At 54.2% G+C, this 19,043-nt stretch overlaps 1 protein-coding gene across 2 annotated transcripts in view; it reads left to right on the plus strand.

Annotated features, from left to right (window-relative positions):
* Positions 1–1,246: 1,246 nt before the first annotated feature.
* The window catches only part of NBAS (NBAS subunit of NRZ tethering complex), a 38,563-nt gene continuing 20,766 nt past the window's right edge, over positions 1,247–19,043 (plus strand). The window contains exons 1-21 of one of the 2 annotated variants that reach the window (XM_078866555.1): positions 1,247–1,369; positions 7,857–7,926; positions 8,018–8,054; positions 8,156–8,236; positions 8,714–8,761; positions 9,859–9,902; positions 10,833–10,966; positions 11,590–11,723; positions 11,848–11,946; positions 12,125–12,263; positions 12,398–12,469; positions 13,007–13,135; positions 13,414–13,477; positions 14,073–14,266; positions 14,619–14,891; positions 15,697–15,822; positions 15,939–16,087; positions 16,811–16,945; positions 17,937–18,015; positions 18,346–18,450; positions 18,829–18,965. In XM_078866555.1, coding sequence (XP_078722681.1) covers positions 1,247–1,369; positions 7,857–7,926; positions 8,018–8,054; positions 8,156–8,236; positions 8,714–8,761; positions 9,859–9,902; positions 10,833–10,966; positions 11,590–11,723; positions 11,848–11,946; positions 12,125–12,263; positions 12,398–12,469; positions 13,007–13,135; positions 13,414–13,477; positions 14,073–14,266; positions 14,619–14,891; positions 15,697–15,822; positions 15,939–16,087; positions 16,811–16,945; positions 17,937–18,015; positions 18,346–18,450; positions 18,829–18,965 — 2,372 coding nt within the window. Of the gene's footprint in view, positions 1,370–7,856; positions 7,927–8,013; positions 8,055–8,155; positions 8,237–8,713; positions 8,762–9,858; positions 9,903–10,832; positions 10,967–11,589; positions 11,724–11,847; positions 11,947–12,124; positions 12,264–12,397; positions 12,470–13,006; positions 13,136–13,413; positions 13,478–14,072; positions 14,267–14,618; positions 14,892–15,696; positions 15,823–15,938; positions 16,088–16,810; positions 16,946–17,936; positions 18,016–18,345; positions 18,451–18,828; positions 18,966–19,043 lie in introns of those variants that run through there. The other variant, XM_078866556.1, reaches the window with a different exon arrangement.

Raw genomic sequence — 19,043 nt, forward strand, 5'->3', positions numbered from 1 at the left:
ATGTCCACACACCACTCCCCTACTCCTGATGCAATAGTCTGACCTCAATGTGCAATTACCGCTGTTGCTCTACATCAACATGCGCTTGACGAAGTGCGGTGGAGTCAACATTGCTGAGTTTGCTGCACTGCCACCTGCCGACCACGAAGCCCACAGTATAGAATCGTGATCTTCATTTAGGCAGGAGAAATCCGATGAGCTGTGAAGCTCTTTTTCACAGATATCCAGTCTGGAGGGTCAGCATGTGACAACGAACAGTACGACGAGAAATAGTTCTCGCCAATCCCAGCATTGTCCAGGCTCTGATCTGCCCGCCCCTGACACGCGAGGCGACGAAGCCCCCGTGGGGCCGCTGAGCTCAGCTGGTCAGAGCGTGGTGACGTCAAGGGTTCGATCCCCGTACGGGCCGCATTGTGAGATTTTATTTAATTGTGTAAATTGATTCGTAAACCCAGGAAATAAGCTTTGGGTCTTTCGGTAAAGTCGCGTAGATCGGTTCAAAGAAAATAACCAAAAAAACTACGTTTCGATCGCAACACAACGACCGCTACCTGACTTTGCCTAAAGACCCAAATAATCCCTGCAGTCACGAAAGCTCTAAGTCAAGATTTAACCCAGGAGATGTGAGACCACAGCATCGTCACCCTCCTGACCTCGTCTTGCGTGTTGATTGGGGGTTGAGTGGACATCGGGCACAATACATTTAAAGTCCTGAGACTTTATTTAAGGAGTGTCAAGGGCCAAGGGTTGTCTGGCGCCATCTGTCGGCTGCTCGAGCATTTGCGAGTCGGCGTCAATCCACTGCTCGATGGAGCATCCTCAAGACACATGTATAAGCACAATGCCGCAATGTGTCACCAATACATTGTTGCATCAGCTCATCGATTAACTGGCGTCTCGCGCATTTATCAATTCGCACGCATAATAATCTATAATTAATTATATTAGTCAGCAAGTTATGAGCGTCATGGGACCTCCTTTTGCCAGTACCAACATATGATAATAGGTTTTCCCCTTTTCTGGGAACAAAACAGCTGTGTTAAGATGTTAAAACACCAAACTGAAACCTTTTACAAGGAATAATTTGTTTAAAAGAGTGAAGGAGCTAGAGGACAGCATTAGAGAAATAGCGCCACAACCCAGCGACGAAACAATCGACAACAATCGATTAAGTAGTCGACATTACGACCCATTCTAAGACGCGTGGCTGTCACGACCACGCGTTTTCGCGTTTGGTAAATCCCTTATGGCCAAGGTGCGTCTCGGCTCCCGTAGGCGCGACAGAGCCGCCAGCATGGAGGCCGGGGAGGACGTCATCCTGTACGACTTGCTCGTCCACGCCGAGTGGCCGCCCGAGAGCGAGCTCGCCGTGAGTGCCCTCGCCCCCTCTCGTACCCCCTCTCGTACCCCCTCGATCCCCTCGGTACCCCTCGCCCCCTCACGGCCCCTCGTCCGTGCTGTCACGCGAGGCGACTCGCTTTCAGGGACGTTTGCAGATCCGCATTTGAGTTCATAGACCGATTAGGCGAGCAGTCTCCGAGCGCGCGCTCTGATTGGTTGGTTCCGTCACGTGGTCGCCTTTAAAGGCCGCGCGCCGTTCGTCTTGACCAATCGTACGCGGCCTCGACCACCTCGGAGCCCAAGGGCGCTGGGAAATGTAAAGAGCGGTTCCTGACACGTCAATAGTGAAGTATGGGGATTGTGAAGTTTGGTGGTGAGTGTGGTGGTGAGTGTGGTGGTGAGTGAGAGGTGAGTGTGGTGGTGAGTGTGGTGGTGAGTGTGGTGGTGAGTGTGGTGGTGAGTGAGAGGTGAGTGTGGTGGTGAGTGTGGTGGTGAGTGTGGTGGTGAGTGTGGTGGTGAGTGAGAGGTGAGTGTGGTGGTGAGTGTGGTGGTGAGTGTGGTGGTGAGTGTGGTGGTGAGTGTGGTGGTGAGTGTGGTGGTGAGTGTGGTGGTGAGTGTGGTGGTGAGTGTGGTGGTGAGTGTGGTGGTGAGTGTGGTGGTGAGTGTCGTGGTGAGTGTGGTGGTGAGTGTGGTGGTGAGTGAGTGGTGAGTGTGGTGGTGAGTGTGGTGGTGAGTGTGGTGGTGAGTGAGAGGTGAGTGTGGTGGTGAGTGTGGTGGTGAGTGTGGTGGTGAGTGTGGTGGTGAGTGAGAGGTGAGTGTGGTGGTGAGTGTGGTGGTGAGTGTGGTGGTGAGTGTGGTGGTGAGTGTGGTGGTGAGTGAGAGGTGAGTGTGGTGGTGAGTGTGGTGGTGAGTGTGGTGGTGAGTGTGGTGGTGAGTGTGGTGGTGAGTGTGGTGGTGAGTGAGAGGTGAGTGAGAGGTGAGTGTGGTGGTGAGTGTGGTGGTGAGTGTGGTGGTGAGTGTGGTGGTGAGTGTGGTGGTGAGTGTGGTGGTGAGTGAGAGGTGAGTGTGGTGGTGAGTGTGGTGGTGAGTGTGGTGGTGAGTGTGGTGGTGAGTGTGGTGGTGAGTGAGAGGTGAGTGTGGTGGTGAGTGTGGTGGTGAGTGTGGTGGTGAGTGTGGTGGTGAGTGTGGTGGTGAGTGAGAGGTGAGTGTGGTGGTGAGTGTGGTGGTGAGTGTGGTGGTGAGTGTGGTGGTGAGTGTGGTGGTGAGTGAGAGGTGAGTGTGGTGGTGAGTGTGGTGGTGAGTGTGGTGGTGAGTGTGGTGGTGAGTGTGGTGGTGAGTGTGGTGGTGAGTGTGGTGGTGAGTGAGAGGTGAGTGTGGTGGTGAGTGTGGTGGTGAGTGTGGTGGTGAGTGTGGTGGTGAGTGTGGTGGTGAGTGTGGTGGTGAGTGTGGTGGTGAGTGTGGTGGTGAGTGAGAGGTGAGTGTGGTGGTGAGTGTGGTGGTGAGTGTGGTGGTGAGTGTGGTGGTGAGTGTGGTGGTGAGTGAGAGGTGAGTGTGGTGGTGAGTGTGGTGGTGAGTGTGGTGGTGAGTGAGAGGTGAGTGTGGTGGTGAGTGTGGTGGTGAGTGTGGTGGTGAGTGTGGTGGTGAGTGAGAGGTGAGTGTGGTGGTGAGTGTGGTGGTGAGTGTGGTGGTGAGTGTGGTGGTGAGTGTGGTGGTGAGTGTGGTGGTGAGTGTGGTGGTGAGTGTGGTGGTGAGTGTGGTGGTGAGTGAGAGGTGAGTGTGGTGGTGAGTGTGGTGGTGAGTGTGGTGGTGAGTGTGGTGGTGAGTGTGGTGGTGAGTGAGAGGTGAGTGTGGTGGTGAGTGTGGTGGTGAGTGTGGTGGTGAGTGTGGTGGTGAGTGTGGTGGTGAGTGAGAGGTGAGTGTGGTGGTGAGTGTGGTGGTGAGTGTGGTGGTGAGTGTGGTGGTGAGTGTGGTGGTGAGTGAGGTGGTGAGTGAGAGGTGAGTGTGGTGGTGAGTGTGGTGGTGAGTGTGGTGGTGAGTGTGGTGGTGAGTGAGAGGTGAGTGTGGTGGTGAGTGTGGTGGTGAGTGTGGTGGTGAGTGTGGTGGTGAGTGTGGTGGTGAGTGTGGTGGTGAGTGAGTGTGGTGGTGAGTGAGAGGTGAGTGTGGTGGTGAGTGTGGTGGTGAGTGTTGTGGTGAGTGTGGTGGTGAGTGTGGTGGTGAGTGTGGTGGTGAGTGTGGTGGTGAGTGTGGTGGTGAGTGAGAGGTGAGTGTGGTGGTGAGTGTGGTGGTGAGTGTGGTGGTGAGTGTGGTGGTGAGTGTGGTGGTGAGTGTGGTGGTGAGTGAGAGGTGAGTGTGGTGGTGAGTGTGGTGGTGAGTGTGGTGGTGAGTGTGGTGGTGAGTGTGGTGGTGGAGTGGGTGGTGAGTGTGGTGGTGAGTGTGGTGGTGAGTGTGGTGGTGAGTGAGTGGTGAGTGTGGTGGTGAGTGTGGTGGTGAGTGTGGGGGTGAGTGTGGTGGTGAGTGAGAGGTGAGTGTGGTGGTGAGTGTGGTGGTGAGTGTGGTGGTGAGTGTGGTGGTGAGTGAGAGGTGAGTGTGGTGGTGAGTGTGGTGGTGAGTGTGGTGGTGAGTGTGGTGGTGAGTGTGGTGGTGAGTGAGAGGTGAGTGTGGTGGTGAGTGTGGTGGTGAGTGTGGTGGTGAGTGTGGTGGTGAGTGAGAGGTGAGTGTGGTGGTGAGTGTGGTGGTGAGTGTGGTGGTGAGTGTGGTGGTGAGTGTGGTGGTGAGTGTGGTGGTGAGTGAGGTGGTGAGTGTGGTGGTGAGTGAGAGGTGAGTGTGGTGGTGAGTGTGGTGGTGAGTGTGGTGGTGAGTGTGGTGGTGAGTGTGGTGGTGAGTGTGGTGGTGAGTGAGAGGTGAGTGTGGTGGTGAGTGTGGTGGTGAGTGTGGTGGTGAGTGTGGTGGTGAGTGTGGTGGTGAGTGAGTGTGGTGGTGAGTGAGAGGTGAGTGTGGTGGTGAGTGTTGTGGTGAGTGTGGTGGTGAGTGTGGTGGTGAGTGTGGTGGTGAGTGAGTGTGGTGGTGAGTGAGAGGTGAGTGTGGTGGTGAGTGTGGTGGTGAGTGTGGTGGTGAGTGTGGTGGTGAGTGAGAGGTGAGTGTGGTGGTGATTGAGAGGTGACTGTGGTGGTGAGTGAGAGGTGAGTGTGGTGGTGAGTGTGGTGGTGAGTGTTGTGGTGAGTGTTGTGGTGAGTGTGGTGGTGAGTGTGGTGGTGAGTGTGGTGGTGAGTGTGGTGGTGAGTGAGTGTGGTGGTGAGTGAGAAGTGAGTGTGGTGGTGAGTGAGAGGTGAGTGTGGTGGTGAGTGTGGTGGTGAGTGTGGTGGTGAGTGTGGTGGTGAGTGAGAGATGAGTGTGGTGGTGAGTGTGGTGGTGAGTGAGAGATGAGTGTGGTAGTGAGTGTGGTGGTGAGTGAGAGGTGAGTGTGGTGGTGAGTGTGGTGGTAAGTGTGGTGGTGAGCGTGGTGGTGAGTGAGAGGTGAGTGTGGTGGTGAGTGTGGTGGTGATTGAGAGGTGAGTGTGGTGGTGAGTTAGAGGTGAGTGTGGTGGTGAGTGTGGTGGTGAGTGAGAGGTGAGTGTGGTGGTGAGTGTGGTGGTGAGTGTGGTGGTGAGTGTGGTGGTGAGTGAGAAGTGAGTGTGGTGGTGAGTGAGAGGTGAGTGTGGTGGTGAGTGAGAGGTAAGTGTGGTGGTGAGTGTGGTGGTGAGTGAGAGGTGAGTGTGGTGGTGAGTGAGAGGTGAGTGTGGTGGTGAGTGTGGTGGTGAGTGTAGTAGTGAGTGTGGTGGTGAGTGTGGTGGTGAGTGTGGTGGTGGTGAGTGAGAGGTGAGTGTGATGGTGAGTGTGGTGGTGAGTGTGATGGTGAGTGTGGTGGTGAGTGTGGTGGTGAGTGGTGGTGAGTGTGGTGGTGAGTGAGAGGTGAGTGTGGTGGTGAGTGTGGTGGTGAGTGTGGTGGTGAATGAGAGGTGAGTGTGGTGGTGAGTGTGGTGGTGAGTGAGAGGGGAGTGTGGTGGTGAGTGTGGTGGTGAGTGAGAAGTGAGTATGGTGGTGAGTGTGGTGGTGAGTGTGGTGGTGAGTGAGAGGTGAGTGTGGTGGTCAGTGTGGTGGTGAGTGAGAGGTGAGTGTGGTGGTGAGTGAGAGGTGAGTGTGGTGGTGAGTAGGTGGTGAGTGAGTGTGGTGGTGAGTGTGGTGGTGAATGTGGTGGTGAGTGAGAGGTGAGTGTGGTGGTGAGTGAGAGGTGAGTGTGGTGGTGAGTAAGAGGTGAGTGTGGTGGTGAGTGTGGTGGTGAGTGAGAGGTGAGTGAGAGGTGAGTGTGGTGGTGAGTGTGGTGGTGAGTGAGAGGTGAGTGTGATGGTGAGTGAGTGAGAGGTGAGTGTGGTGGTGAGTGTGGTGGTGAGCGTGGTGGTAAGTGAGAGGTGAGTGTGATGGTGAGTGAGTGAGAGGTGAGTGTGGTGGTGAGTGTGGTAGTGAGTGTGGTGGTGAGTGAGAGGTGAGTGTGGTGGTGAGTGTGATGGTGAGTGAGTGAGAGGTGAGTGTGGTGGTGAGTGTGGTGGTGAGTGAGAGGTGAGTGTGGTGGTGAGTGTGGTGGTGAGCGTGGTGGTAAGTGAGAGGTGAGTGTGATGGTGAGTGAGTGAGAGGTGAGTGTGGTGGTGAGTGTGGTAGTGAGTGTGGTGGTGAGTGAGAGGTGAGTGTGGTGGTGAGTGTGATGGTGAGTGAGTGAGAGGTGAGTGTGGTGGTGAGTGTGGTGGTGAGTGTGGTGGTGAGTGAGAGGTGAGTGTGGTGGTGAGTGTGATGGTGAGTGAGTGAGAGGTGAGTGTGGTGGTGAGTGTGGTGGTGAGTGAGTGAGTGAGAGGTGAGTGTGGTGGTGAGTGAGAGGTGAGTGTGGTGGTGAGTGTGGTGGTGAGTGTGGTGGTGAGTGTGGTGGTGAGTGTGGTGGTGAGTGAGAGGTGAGTGTGGTGGTGAGTGTGATGGTGAGTGTGATGGTGAGTGAGTGAGAGGTGAGTGTGGTGGTGAGTGTGGTGGTGAGTGAGTGAGTGAGAGGTGAGTGTGGTGGTGAGTGAGAGGTGAGTGTGGTGGTGAGTGTGATGGTGAGTGAGTGAGAGGTGAGTGAGAGGTGAGTGAGAGGTGAGTGAGAGGTGAGTGAGAGGTGAGTGTGGTCGTGAGTGTGGTGGTGAGTGTGGTGGTGAGTGAGAGGTGAGTGAGGCTCAGCTCGAACTCGTCTCACTCGGCTGTCATGAGACCTCATGCAAAGACCCCACTCGCCGCATACCACCACATTGAGCAGACACGTCACCACCCACCCTCACCACTCCTCACCACACTCACCTCACTTGACTCAACACTGCACGTTCAACCAAACAACACACTCGCCAGACACGCGACTCCACAACTCATTAAACACTCTGCACTCATCACACACCTCACTCGCCACACTCACCTCGCACGACACCAGGCACAACGCCTCAGGCACCGGTCATCTCAGACCACATACGACCTCTCCTCACACTGGCCAAACGCCTCACACCACAATACACACCAAACGCTCACCAAAAACCACTCACCAGGCAACGTACAGTCGTCACCTAAACACCTCACACCACAAAGACACAAATCCACGAATATCCTGAACAGACTTTTGGGGCAAGTGCTGTTATCGAGCACCTGATGGCTCGCGACACACTCCAAACTCAAGAGATCCGTGTCTCAATGCGGTACCATCTGCCTCTAAGTAAATCCCGCGTTATAGCCGTGTTGACAACCGTGTTCTGTTACTAAGCAAATAACAGTGACTCAGTTACAGATGTTTACATTGCATTCATTCGTCACCATCGGTTACAGTTTTCAAGGTTTATGCCAGTTACTTGTTGATTTCCTTCGGCCAAATCACTCGTAATGCGCCCATTGTAATCAGACTGCAGTGGCTTGAGCAGCCTGTTGCTGAGATGGGAGACCCATCTCAGCAACAGGCGATGTTGGCTACTTGCAGGGCTACGTCGCAGACAGCAGAGGGCCGTGCAGCAGGGGCCAGTGGCGCTCGCTGTTCGTGCACCCCACTCTCTGCTCCCGGCCCTCCGCCCAGACCGAGCAGCGTGGTGAAGTGTGGTCACATAACCTCGTCCAGCAGTGGATTGGCGAAAGGGCTGCAGAGCTTCCTGTGGATGTGTCAATGCATCTGTGGCTAATAATACACACGAGATAGAACAAGACAGGAGAAATGGTGCAACAAATGCATCCGTCAATGGACTTAACCCTTTATTGTGTCAATCATCGTGGAAAGATCCCTTGCATGCTCAGATTGTACATCCTGACTGTGATGCTGCCTGCACGTTTCGATACAGTGCGGTCCCGTCCTATTTGCATTCATTTGTATTTTGTTTTTAAATCTTAATCCTCACCGCAAGTGTGCACGTTCAAACGCGAGTGAGCACTGTTTTTCAAAATATAAAAGTTTAAACGTAGCCGCTTCTGTCATTTTCCTTATTCAGCCTCGTGGATCCAGGGACTTGGATATCGCTCACAAAAGCTTCGCGAAGAAGGCAGCCTCGGCTCTTACGGGTACGGCACGACTCGTGCTCGCGAACCCTCACGATACGACACATTCACGGGATTTGGGCATCGAGTGACTTTGTAACATTTCCCTCCACAGCTCCCCTCTGGCTTGTTGTGCAGTACGCCCGCTGCAGGTAAGTTTCAACGCATGCACGGCACCTGCACAAATGAATACTGCGGTTTGTTAACCCCGAGCATCCCGTAACCGTGGCGTCTCCCTGCCCGGTGCCTCCAGCTCCTCCCCATGCTGCTCCTTGCCGCCGGGGCTGGTGCAGCTGCTGAGCCGGCAGGTCAACTGGCAGGTTGTGCTCTCCAGGTGCGTGGGCTGTTGTTATGTTGATCAGGGCACACGCACAACTCAGCGGCGCTAGCAGAGAGAACTTCAACGTCGGTTTTTGTGGTCGTGATTCATAGCTGTCCATTGGGTTTTCGGGTTGTACTGCGTGTGGGTTGGCATGATGTCTGACGTTTCGCTCTATGGGCTGGAAGCTTCTTGAGGAACTGCATAAAGAAGCTCCCAGCACATGGAGCAACATGTTACACATCATGATCACGTCGCTCGGCACCTCCCAAACAGAGGACTTCATCCTGACTTACGGCAGTCAGCTGTGCCTTGTGTGTCTCATGAGCAATGGCAACCAGGCCATTCCTGCCAGCTGAGGATACAGCACCAGTGCCATGTCACCCGTCACCCCGAGTTACCGGTGACATAGCGCTGAGTTAACTAAGTGTGCGAGGCGTTGGGCTTGTGTTGTGTTATTGGAACCTCACGTGTGCTGTATTTTGGCCGCAGCAATGGGAATCTCCTGGCAGTCGTGCAAGACGCGTGCATCGAGATCCGGTGGGTTTCACTGCGTGTGTTGTCTGTCTTTGGTGAGTGGTAGTGCAGCTGTTAGCGCGCTGCGCTACCAACATGGTGACCCGAGTTCCCTTCCCGCTCACGGCCAACACCAGTGACAATCATCTGAATCGATTCTGGACCTCCCGTAGGTCGACTCAGCCTCAAACGAGTACCTGGTGTGATGTGTAAACATCACCACTGGGGAGACTAAGGCGGCCGGGCATGTGTCAGCCTTCATAGGAGCTCGTGAACAGCACATGCCCTAACAATCTGTTAAGACCATACGGGGGATCTTTGTTGTCTGTCCGTGAGTGCTCTTCCCTCCTGTGTTTTCTCCGAGTACTCCTGTTTCCTCCCAAATGTAAAACACTCATTTTCACAAGAGAAACAACGACACATCCCAATGCAGGACCCTTATTATGCCTTAGTTGTTGCTCCGCATACACATCAGCCATACGAAAGAAGAAGATTGTACATCTGTGTTAATGATAATTTTAAATGCCTTCTTTGCTTGTGTAATGAGCAACTTCTGAGACACGTCGAGTAGAAGGTTTCTTTTTTATTAAGAGCACACTGGGCGATACATTGTGTAACGCAGCTACACATAGGCGATCCTTACACGTGGCCCCATCTCCGGCATTATTATGTAATGCAGCCGTGACCGTAATTACCACTCCCGGCCGACAGGTGTCACCCTGTCATGGCACTTGTGTTCATGCTCCTCGTGACTTGTGAACACTTTGCATGGCCAGCGTGAGCAGGTTGATCTTCCACAAGAACCCATGTCGGCCGAATTTATTATCTGGTTATATAAACCTTCATAACCACGATTAAACTTGCTTTGCATATTTTCAAGTCACATTTTAACAATGATGACCTAAATGTGATGAGTTTATTCAACTAAGAAATAAAGCCTTTTTGGCTTGGTGTGTGAATATAATTGTGAAGAGGGCAGATGCCTCAGCATGTTGTGTGAGGTTGGAGCCAGGTCTTGCTGTGAAAGCACTCGAGCAAAAACCCAAGTAATGGGCTCCTGTCATTGTCGCCTCTAAAATATAAACAGACTCGGATACTAAGTCGGTACTCGGTGTGTGCAGGTCGGCAAAGGATGACTTTTCAGCAACGATCGGAAAATGTACAAGTACGTGCGGGGGGACATGCCACACGCTGATGCGTCTGTCTGCACACACTTGCACTCCGGCACGTGTGTGCATTGTGAGCTCTCCATAGCATTGTACTCAGTAGTGGATTGACTCTGCCCAATCTCTACCCTGCCCCGCCCCTCCATGTCTTCCCTCTCCTCCCCTTCCTTTCCCTAACCCCTAATTACCCTTTATCCTGGTCACCCATTCCTCATCCCTTGCATTGCCCTGCCATCAAATTAATAATTTGTTTATACTGTTTTTAAGTTATGTTAAGTGCCTTGATCAAAGGTGTTCTATAAATAGAAAATAAGATGATGATGACTTGAGTTATATAAACATTCACTCCCCTTGAAAAATGATGAATGTTTCATAAATTGAAGTGGCGATTCAATTCAAGAGCAGTTCTGTCTTTATCTGGACCGACTGTGTTGATCTAGAAAGGTAGCTTAGCATGAGCTTGTTGCGATTCAATTCAAGAAGCGATTATTTATTGTCCCATTCTCTCCTCGTCTGCATTTGTGTTGTATATTTCATCGCACAGTCTCGATTGGACAGTTTTGTTTACTTCACCCTAAATTTACAATTTGCAAAAAAACCTCAAAACTGTGTTTTGGGCAGTAGCCCTTCTTCACGCCGCATGGACGCAAGAGAGGTCGAGTGGCCGAGAGCAAACGAGCTGCGTGTCGTGTTCTTACACCATAGGGAGGGGCCTAAGCATCACATCAGAGTTCGGGAATTGGGATGGAAGACGGCTAACATCAGTGGCGACTGATATCTGAATTGGACCTGGGGTCCCCACCCCAAACCAATTGACGACGGCTGCTGCTGCATGGGAAGTCGAAGGCGCTGCACCGTCGCGATGTGATGTGAACGAATGCGCTTTGGCCGTGACCTCGCTCGCGACCCCGTGTGCGTGCCCCTTCTAGTTTCGCGGGACGCGTTCCCGCAGTGGCGCCGCGTGGCGTGGAGCCACGACTGCACACTGCTGGCGATCGCCGAGAGCTCTGGGACCGTGCATGTCTTTGACCTCATGGGCACCCACCTGTTCACCATCTCACAGGTCCGTGCCACCTCTCGCTCCGCCACCGCCTTACCCGTTGCACTGTGCCACACCAGCTGGCACCGGTCATATTGTGACCTCAGTGTCCACAGCAGTGGGCTTTAACATCGTTCTCTACCCGTGCTGTCATAACCTCTGTGCCCCCTGCATGAAAAGAATATTGAGACTCGACGAGACTCTGCTTTGTAATCACCAGATAGTATTATCATCATCGTTATTATTAAACTAGTCTCTACCTCTAAGTTTACCTCCTTCATATCCACGACATTGTATGACCATCACAACCTGCACCGGAGTATAATCACTTCTGTGCCCCCCCTTGTCATTTATTTTCCCAAGCTCTTGTAACCTTGCTCTATTCAAGAGATGTGTTAACTGTTATCTATTCCAACTCAATTAGCGCTGTTGATGTTTTGGGCCTATCAGGCCAGTGCGCAGCAAATGTGTAAAAACATAACCTTAACCAAAACCAATGGCTTGATGGAACGTAGCTCTGTACCCTTGAAGCCATCGCCCTGCTGCCTATCGCAGTGCACTACCCCCGCCATAGCACAGGTAGGTGTAGTTGGTCGTGAACTGCTTGTAGTTGGTTGTGAACGTCTTGAGTGTGGCCGCATTCACAGGCGGCGGGCAGCTCCGGGGACCTGGGCCTGGCGGTGGCAGGGCTCGTCTTCCTGGAGTACACGGCGAGTGCGCAGTGGTCGGCTGAGCTGCTCGTCATCAACTACGCCGGACACCTCACCAGCTACCTCGTTAGGTGAGCCGCCCGCTCGCCCCCTGGGCGCTCCACCCTCTGCACGTAGCTGTTTTGCCCCATGGCGCAGCCATCCCCGTGACTCCGCGGCGAAGGTGACGGCCGTGCCGTGTGTGACCTTTGGCAGCCTCAACACGAACCAGGGCTACCAAGAAAACCACAAGTTCAGCTTCACCCCGCACTACCCCCACGGCATCACGGCGGTGGTGTACCAGCACACGCACAGGTGCGACAGCATGCCTCCGGGGCTACCAGTGACGCACACGAACATACTGCTGGCTGCTGCCTTTGGGGTGGATATACGAGTGGCAGTTCCACGCACACTTGTGTAGCTATTAGTTGCATGATGCATGACGGTTTCCACGTGTGGCCATACCTACCCGTGTACCGCCGCGACGCCGTAGGCTGCTGCTGGTGGGCGGCTGCGAGAGCGGAGATTTCGAGGCTGGCTCGGCGGCAGCGAACGGGCTCACGGCGTGGCGCGTGCTGTCGAGCAGCCCCCACTACAAGCAGGTCACCAGCATCAGCGACGACCTGGGCATGGTGAGCCAACGCTGCTGCCGCCGTACGAGCTTCACTGCCGCCACTCACCCTGTGACCCATTGACCTACGAAGCAACGTTGTGACGTGAAGGTCTGTGCGCGTGAATCGTGCGTGCCGCGTGACGCGTGATGCAGGGCCTGCAACGGAGCCGTCTGCTGACCCGGCTGCCTGGTCTCCCTCGGTGGGGCAGGGTGGGGCGTGACCAGGTAGTCGCTCGCGTGACCTCCGGGGTCCCACTCACACTCACAGGGAGCACCAGTGGTTTGTTATAAGTGCACTGCAAAAAGTGATGGTCATATGGCAGTCATCTGTCATGTTTAATTCTCAGAGCCTAAATAAAATAAATTCAGAACTAAACTTTATACGTTGTGTTTTGCGTGCAACCATTGGTTACTAGACATCAAGTCGCTACGTTTCTCAGTTCGCTTTAATCACAGGTGACTAATCCGAGATTTAAGCCCAGGTTCTCAGCGGCGCTGGCTCAGTGCTCTGACCTGGTCTTAGCCCCCTGAAGCAGCACCGTGACGTGACTCGATTAAATTGGTCAAATGTTGCACGTGGACCTTGGGAATGATGGGACTTCTCGGGGTTAAGTAATGCAACGTGGTTTTCAAAAAATAAACCCGTTTCACACTCCGCGATGTGGATCGCTCATCCCCCTTACACCCAGCTCGCCGCGCTCTCAGCGACCTCTCCATGCTAATCGTGTGTGCGTGCGTTTGTGTGTGCATGCGTGGACACAGGACGGAATCTATAAGCTCTCGCTATCTCCGGATGCATCCGTGCTGGCGGCCGTGCACTTCTCGGGGAAGCTGTCGATCTGGGAGGTCCCATCGCTTAGCCTGAAGCAGGCGTGGAGTCAGGAGCAGCAGGTCAGTCTGCACGTCGCCGCTGGTGGTGCTGGCCACAGGCCTGGCGTGGAAAATCACGTGCGGTTCCGCATTTGCTTTTTCCGGCATCGACAATCTCGTGGTTCCCCGCAAGCCAAGAGAGTCGCGTGGAAACTCGGCGAATGTGACGTCACGTTCGTGAACGCGACGTCACGGTGCTCGCGGGCCCCGGGTGAACCTTGGTCTCCACGGCATGGAGCGGTGAGCCGGTGTTTTCCGGTCGCAGTGTGTAAACGTGGGCCCGCCGTGTGTCGTTCCAGCCCGGGTACGACGAGGTGAATCCACAGTGGGTGACCTCTGTGGACAGGAAGAGGAAGATGAAGGGTGAGCATGCGATGTGGGTGCAGCTGCATCTGTAGCATCCGAAGGGTTCCTTTGCATTAAACAAGAGTCGTGTGTGAGAGTCAGCGAGTGTCCGCACGTGTTCCTGTGAGAATGCGATGATGTGAGTGCTTGCAAACCTAGGTCGGTTTGTGCATTTGATAATGCGAGCACATGTATTTGTGAGTGTGTGAGATTGTTTAAGTGAAACTTTATGAATGTGCTTGTTGTAACACGTGTATTCCCGTGTGTGTGTACCCGTCTGTGTACAAGTATGGGGAGCCGTGGTTCACATACTGCGCTATGATCCTGGTGACTTGAGTTCGATTCTTGGCCATAGCTAATATTCGTCACGGATGATATTTGAAACCGTTTTGGGATTTATTTTGATTGACTCAGCCTAAAATGAGTACCTGTTGTGGTTTACAAAGGCGGCCGGGCGTGGTGCTGGCCACCCACCCCCTCGTGTGTCGTGCCAGCCTTCATAGGTGCTACTCTCGAACAGCACTTGCCCCAACAGCCTTTGTATTTGTGTGAGCCTGTGTAAGTGTGTGTGTGTGTGTGTACCAACGTGAGCATGCGTGTGCTGCCGCTGTAGACAAGTGGTGGCTCTGCTCGCTGGCCGATGTGAACTGGTGGGCGGACGGCGCTCTGATCCTGGCCCGCTGCTCGGGCTCGCTCACCGTCTCGTCGGCGCGCACCCTCAGCAACCTCCTGGGCCCGTCGGCCGAGTGGTTCGAGCCGGCGCCACTCGTCACGGCCGCACACAACGGAGGCTTATTGGCGCTCGAGGTGCAGCTTCCATCCCTAACCCTTCCATCAATACTCACTCTGTTCAGATTATCAACGCAGAAGACATATCGCTGCGCAGTTTTCGAAATGGTGCTGCGTAGCACTTCCTAATGTGTTTTCGAGTTGCGCCCTGTTCTGTTCACTACTTTGTCTGACATTTCGCTCCACGTGCTGGGAGCTTCTTCAGCAGCTTAAATGTGCAGCTCACGTTTCCCTCTCTACGGCTTTACTGGCTGCTCTTGTTCTCCGATGTAGGCCGGCCGATGTTGTTTATTTGCTAACTTAGACACGGCTTCTGCCACTGTTACCTCCACTGCCGATGACGGGAATTCGTGTCCCGTCGCGCCGCCAGTGCGAAGTAAAGCAGGTGTCCCTGAAGAGGCCACGCGCGGACGAGGTGGGGCCGGCGCGCGACGAGGGGGGCGACGAGAGCAACGACGAGGAGGAGGCCGACGGCGAGGCCTCGCTCCTGGGCCGCTCGGGCCGCGTCGTCCGCCGCGGCCTCTACCTCCTCACCGAGTCGGAGCGCTTCGCGCCGCCCCGCAAGCGTCCGCGCAACCTCGTCAAGACGTACCGGCTCGTGAGCCTGCGCTCCACCACGCCGGAGGAGCTCTACCAGCGGAAGGTGGGGGTCGTGCCGCCCGTGCCGCGAGTGCCGTGTGCGCCCAATATCGCCCTGTACTAACGGCAGCGCTGCTCTGCGCAATTCGTGCGGCGTCCGTTCAGCACCGCACGCGACCCCGCACTGCTACAAAATTGAGCAGCAGACGATTTGTCCGCCCCGTGCATCTGTCCAGAGTTTTCTTGTATTGAACCAATGCTGCTGAAATCATGTGCTCCCAGAAGGCCGTGTGGCTCATGAATTGCGTAAAAAATGCTTTTATTTTTATGCGGAAATCTATGAAGGGCAGATGTATGGAAGAGACATTTGGCCTCTTATCTATGTTGTTGTATTCTCGCCGTTAGCACAATCCTACAGGTTACACACATCAACAGCCATTACCACCGACATTACAACATTATGTACAAATATCGCCACATACTACTCCACACCACAGTGCTAAACACAGCTCATGCCACCTACAGCAACACAAAATATTCACATTCCACCGCAGGCCAGAACCGGCATCAACCAAGCAAGTCACCTCGCACCACCAAATCACCACACAGGGCCACAGTGTTGCACACTTACCTACACCGCCTTATACAATTGCACTCATGACCACATCCCACTGCATACCACCCAACACCACACCACCACACGCATGCTGTTCCACACCAGCACACACTATGAAACACTACGCCGCATCAACCGCACCACTACAAGCCATCACCTACCACCACACCAAACCCACACCAACGCACCGCCGCCTCGGAGCCCCTGTGCATGTCTGCTCAACCTCCGGTATCCCCCGTGTCCACGTGCCAAGATTGACAGCGAGGAGTACGGGGAGGCGCTGCTGCTGGCGCAGGCGTACGGGCTGGACACGGACCTGGTTTACCAACGACAGTGGAGGAAGTCCCCGGTCAACATCGCCTCCATCCAGGACTACCTGGTACCTCCACTTGCACCCCCACGGTTGCTCACCCAGCATCACCACTGCTCACCTCACCTCGGTGCCCGAGAAACCGAGACCCTGACAACAGACTCCGTTGTGTGGCCACGCCACAGAGCAAGATCAAGAAGCGCTCGTGGGTTCTGCACGAGTGTCTGGAGCGGCTGGCGGACAGCGTGGATGCCGCCAAGGAGCTGCTGCAATACGGCCTCAAGGGCACCGGCCTGGAGGCCCTGCTGGCCATCGGCCGCGGGGACGACGGAAGGTACGTGCGGACGCTTCTTGAATGTCCGCACATCCCGATTTGCATGGTTGGCTATGTACAGTGCGAGAGAAGTTGAACATATGTACGTACGTCGGCCGCTTGCTCCTCTCTACTCGCTGGCCGGTATGATGATCCTGCAACCTCGCGCAAGAAGGTGCCGTAACGTGCAGCTCATATACCATTGAGCTTCGAGAGGTAAAGAAGCTGAAGTGAAGGTGCCCCAGGAGTACGTGGCGAAAGCTTGAATCATGGAAGGGTAGTGCTCAAGCCGCGGTCCAGCTCGGAAAACCACATGTGGATTACGAGTGGCTGTGAAATCCTACATTGCACACTCTCAGGACTCACTCCTACGGATATGCTCAGTAGGTTTTGTAAGTGACGATTTAGACCACGGGCAGGAAGGTGCATGACCAGCAGCCTCGTTTCGTACGGACCGTGACCACAGGATGCTCGCCACTTTAAGAACGGTCCTGTACCGATACGTATTCAGCACTGAAAGCATCTGCACCGCACGAATCGGGAACTAGTGGAGAATATTTCTGACCTGGCAGCAACACTATGTTTCTAATTTTAGTGCATTCTATCACTCATGTGCATTGATGTGTGGCACACCAGTGGCGTCTGAGAGTCGAATTCGGCCCTCGATAAGCACCAGGTCCCGACTTCTCCTTTCGTAGAGCAGCAGGTAATGGTTATGATTGACCGTGCCTCCCAATGTCGCAGATTCATCGAGGCCGGAGACGTGGACATCGAGGAGTTTCCGTACGAAGACATGAGCCCTGAGGAGGAGCTCGAGAGGAGGACGGAGAAGGAGGAGCAGCGCAGGAAGGAGCTGCAGGAGCTGGTGAACTTCACTAGGTGCGGTTGATCGACCTCCCGTGTTCATTTCGTCTGTAAAATCTGTGATGGAAATTCTCCAACAAAGCATTTTTTTTTTTATCTCAGTCGCCGATGACCATGGGTGAACAAAAATCATCCAGCGCGGCAATAACTGTGACGAGCCGTGACTGTGATGAGATGGAGTTACCGAGTCTGACTGACGATGCAAACTGATCTGAATTAGGGAACATTATTAAAGACTGCAGTGCACCGAGGAAGACCAAATATGGTCATTGGCTGTATATGTGTAGTGAATCACTTCAGCAGTAGGAGGCACTCTCGTTTATTCCAGCCATCACAGGGGATAACTCTATACTTGGTCAGGACAGCCGGCACACTGCCTGACCAACAACGCCGAGGAGGTGAAGACGAAGCACGACGGGTTCCATTCCAGAAAACAGCCCCGACCCAGAGTCGGGGCCTCCCTTTTATCCCTCCAGCGTGGCCGGGCTCCGCCCTCGGCCATGGCTCCTGGAACCTACCAGAAGGGTCTGGGCTTCACCTCACGTGTCCCCTCCGTCACCTTGCCCTACATGCCTTTCTCCGGCCTATCACGTGCCCTGCTGGCAGACCGGGCTGCTACACCCACACATCCCCCTCTCAGCCAGTAACCAGCGCTACACGCCCTAGTGACCCATTCTATGTCACTGCATCTGTATATACACAGATTGACGACATTCACTGATTAGCTGATAATATTGGGGTGGGGGAAACTGCACATCAACGTTTCTCTACCAAAAGAGTTTACGAACGATTGACTGCTTCAGTCGCCAAGACGTAGACTGCAACCAAAAACAATACCCAGACTAAGCTTTGTTGAAAACTCTAGAGCCTGTTGTTGACGATACTGAGACTACGACTGAGATCTAAACCGCTGATGAAGAGAACGCTGCGCTGGTCCTTGCACGCGCTCTCTCACCCCGACGTGAACCCCAAGCCTGACCCTCTCGCCGGCCCTGCGCGGTTCCAGGCTGACGGTGGAGCAGAAAGACTTGTGCCGCAGCCGCCTGCGCCTGCTGACGTACCTGGACCGCCTCGCCACCTACGAGGTACGGGCACCGCCACTTCCCGTCATCGGGGCGAATGGTGACGCTGCCCCTTCTTGGGCCTCTGTGGTGGCTTACCTTGGTCTGCATTTGGCCACCGTTCTGTTTCCCACCTCTAAAAACATACAATGTCATCACTGTTGGCCCAACATCGCAATGTAGCAGGACCCTCCTGAAAAAAGTATTTTGTCTCGGTGTGGCTTTTCAGGGTAAATAAGTATTGTAATTATAATTATTAGGTATCTGTCTCGTGTCCTCATGGCCACATGTTCTGTGTGCCTCGCATTGCCTTTACCATGCCCCCAGCGTTATCTTCTGTCTGATCTCGTACAGGAAATCCTGGGGGGCCCCCACGCAGCAGAGCAGAGGTACAACACCGAGTTCTTCAAGAGCTTCAGGAGCCAGAACCTCGTGCTGTCGGCCAGGAACTACGCTCGGGTAACCAGCTCGCAGTTTGTGTTCCGGCCTCTAATTTGGTGTCCATTGCGGTTGCTGTGGTATATTTTTTCACGATATTAAATCTGTTGTGATGATTATCATCGTGATATCGCTTTTCCATAACATAATGCCTTTGATTTTCATGTTTGTTAAGTGATAACTTTATTTTAAGGAAATAAAACGAGCAAAGTTGATCCTGAATCGAACCGAACCGGCGACATCGGGGTTGCAAGTTCAGTTTGCTCGCCATGACAGCGTGGAAGCTTGCCAACATCATGCGCGATATCCTAGTATTGCCACATCGCAGCAACCTGAGTGGCCAGTGGAAGTGTTGCGGTGATGACGGGAAGGGGGCGCCCACTGCGTGTGGTCGTGCAGGAAAGTGACTGGCAGGCCCTCGAGATCCTCTTCCGCTACCACAGCGAGGACCTGCTCACTCACCGCCTGCCCATCCTCTCCAATTTCCTGGAGACCACGTCGCCTCACGAGTACCGCTACCTGCTGCCCGAGGCCCAGTACGATGCACTTCATGCCAACACGAAGACACGTACGCGTGTCTATACACGAACACAAAGGCAACGGTCACCCATGCA

Source organism: Lampetra fluviatilis, chromosome 22 (genome assembly GCF_964198595.1).
Source record: "Lampetra fluviatilis chromosome 22, kcLamFluv1.1, whole genome shotgun sequence".
In the NCBI taxonomy this organism is placed as follows: domain Eukaryota; kingdom Metazoa; phylum Chordata; class Hyperoartia; order Petromyzontiformes; family Petromyzontidae; genus Lampetra; species Lampetra fluviatilis.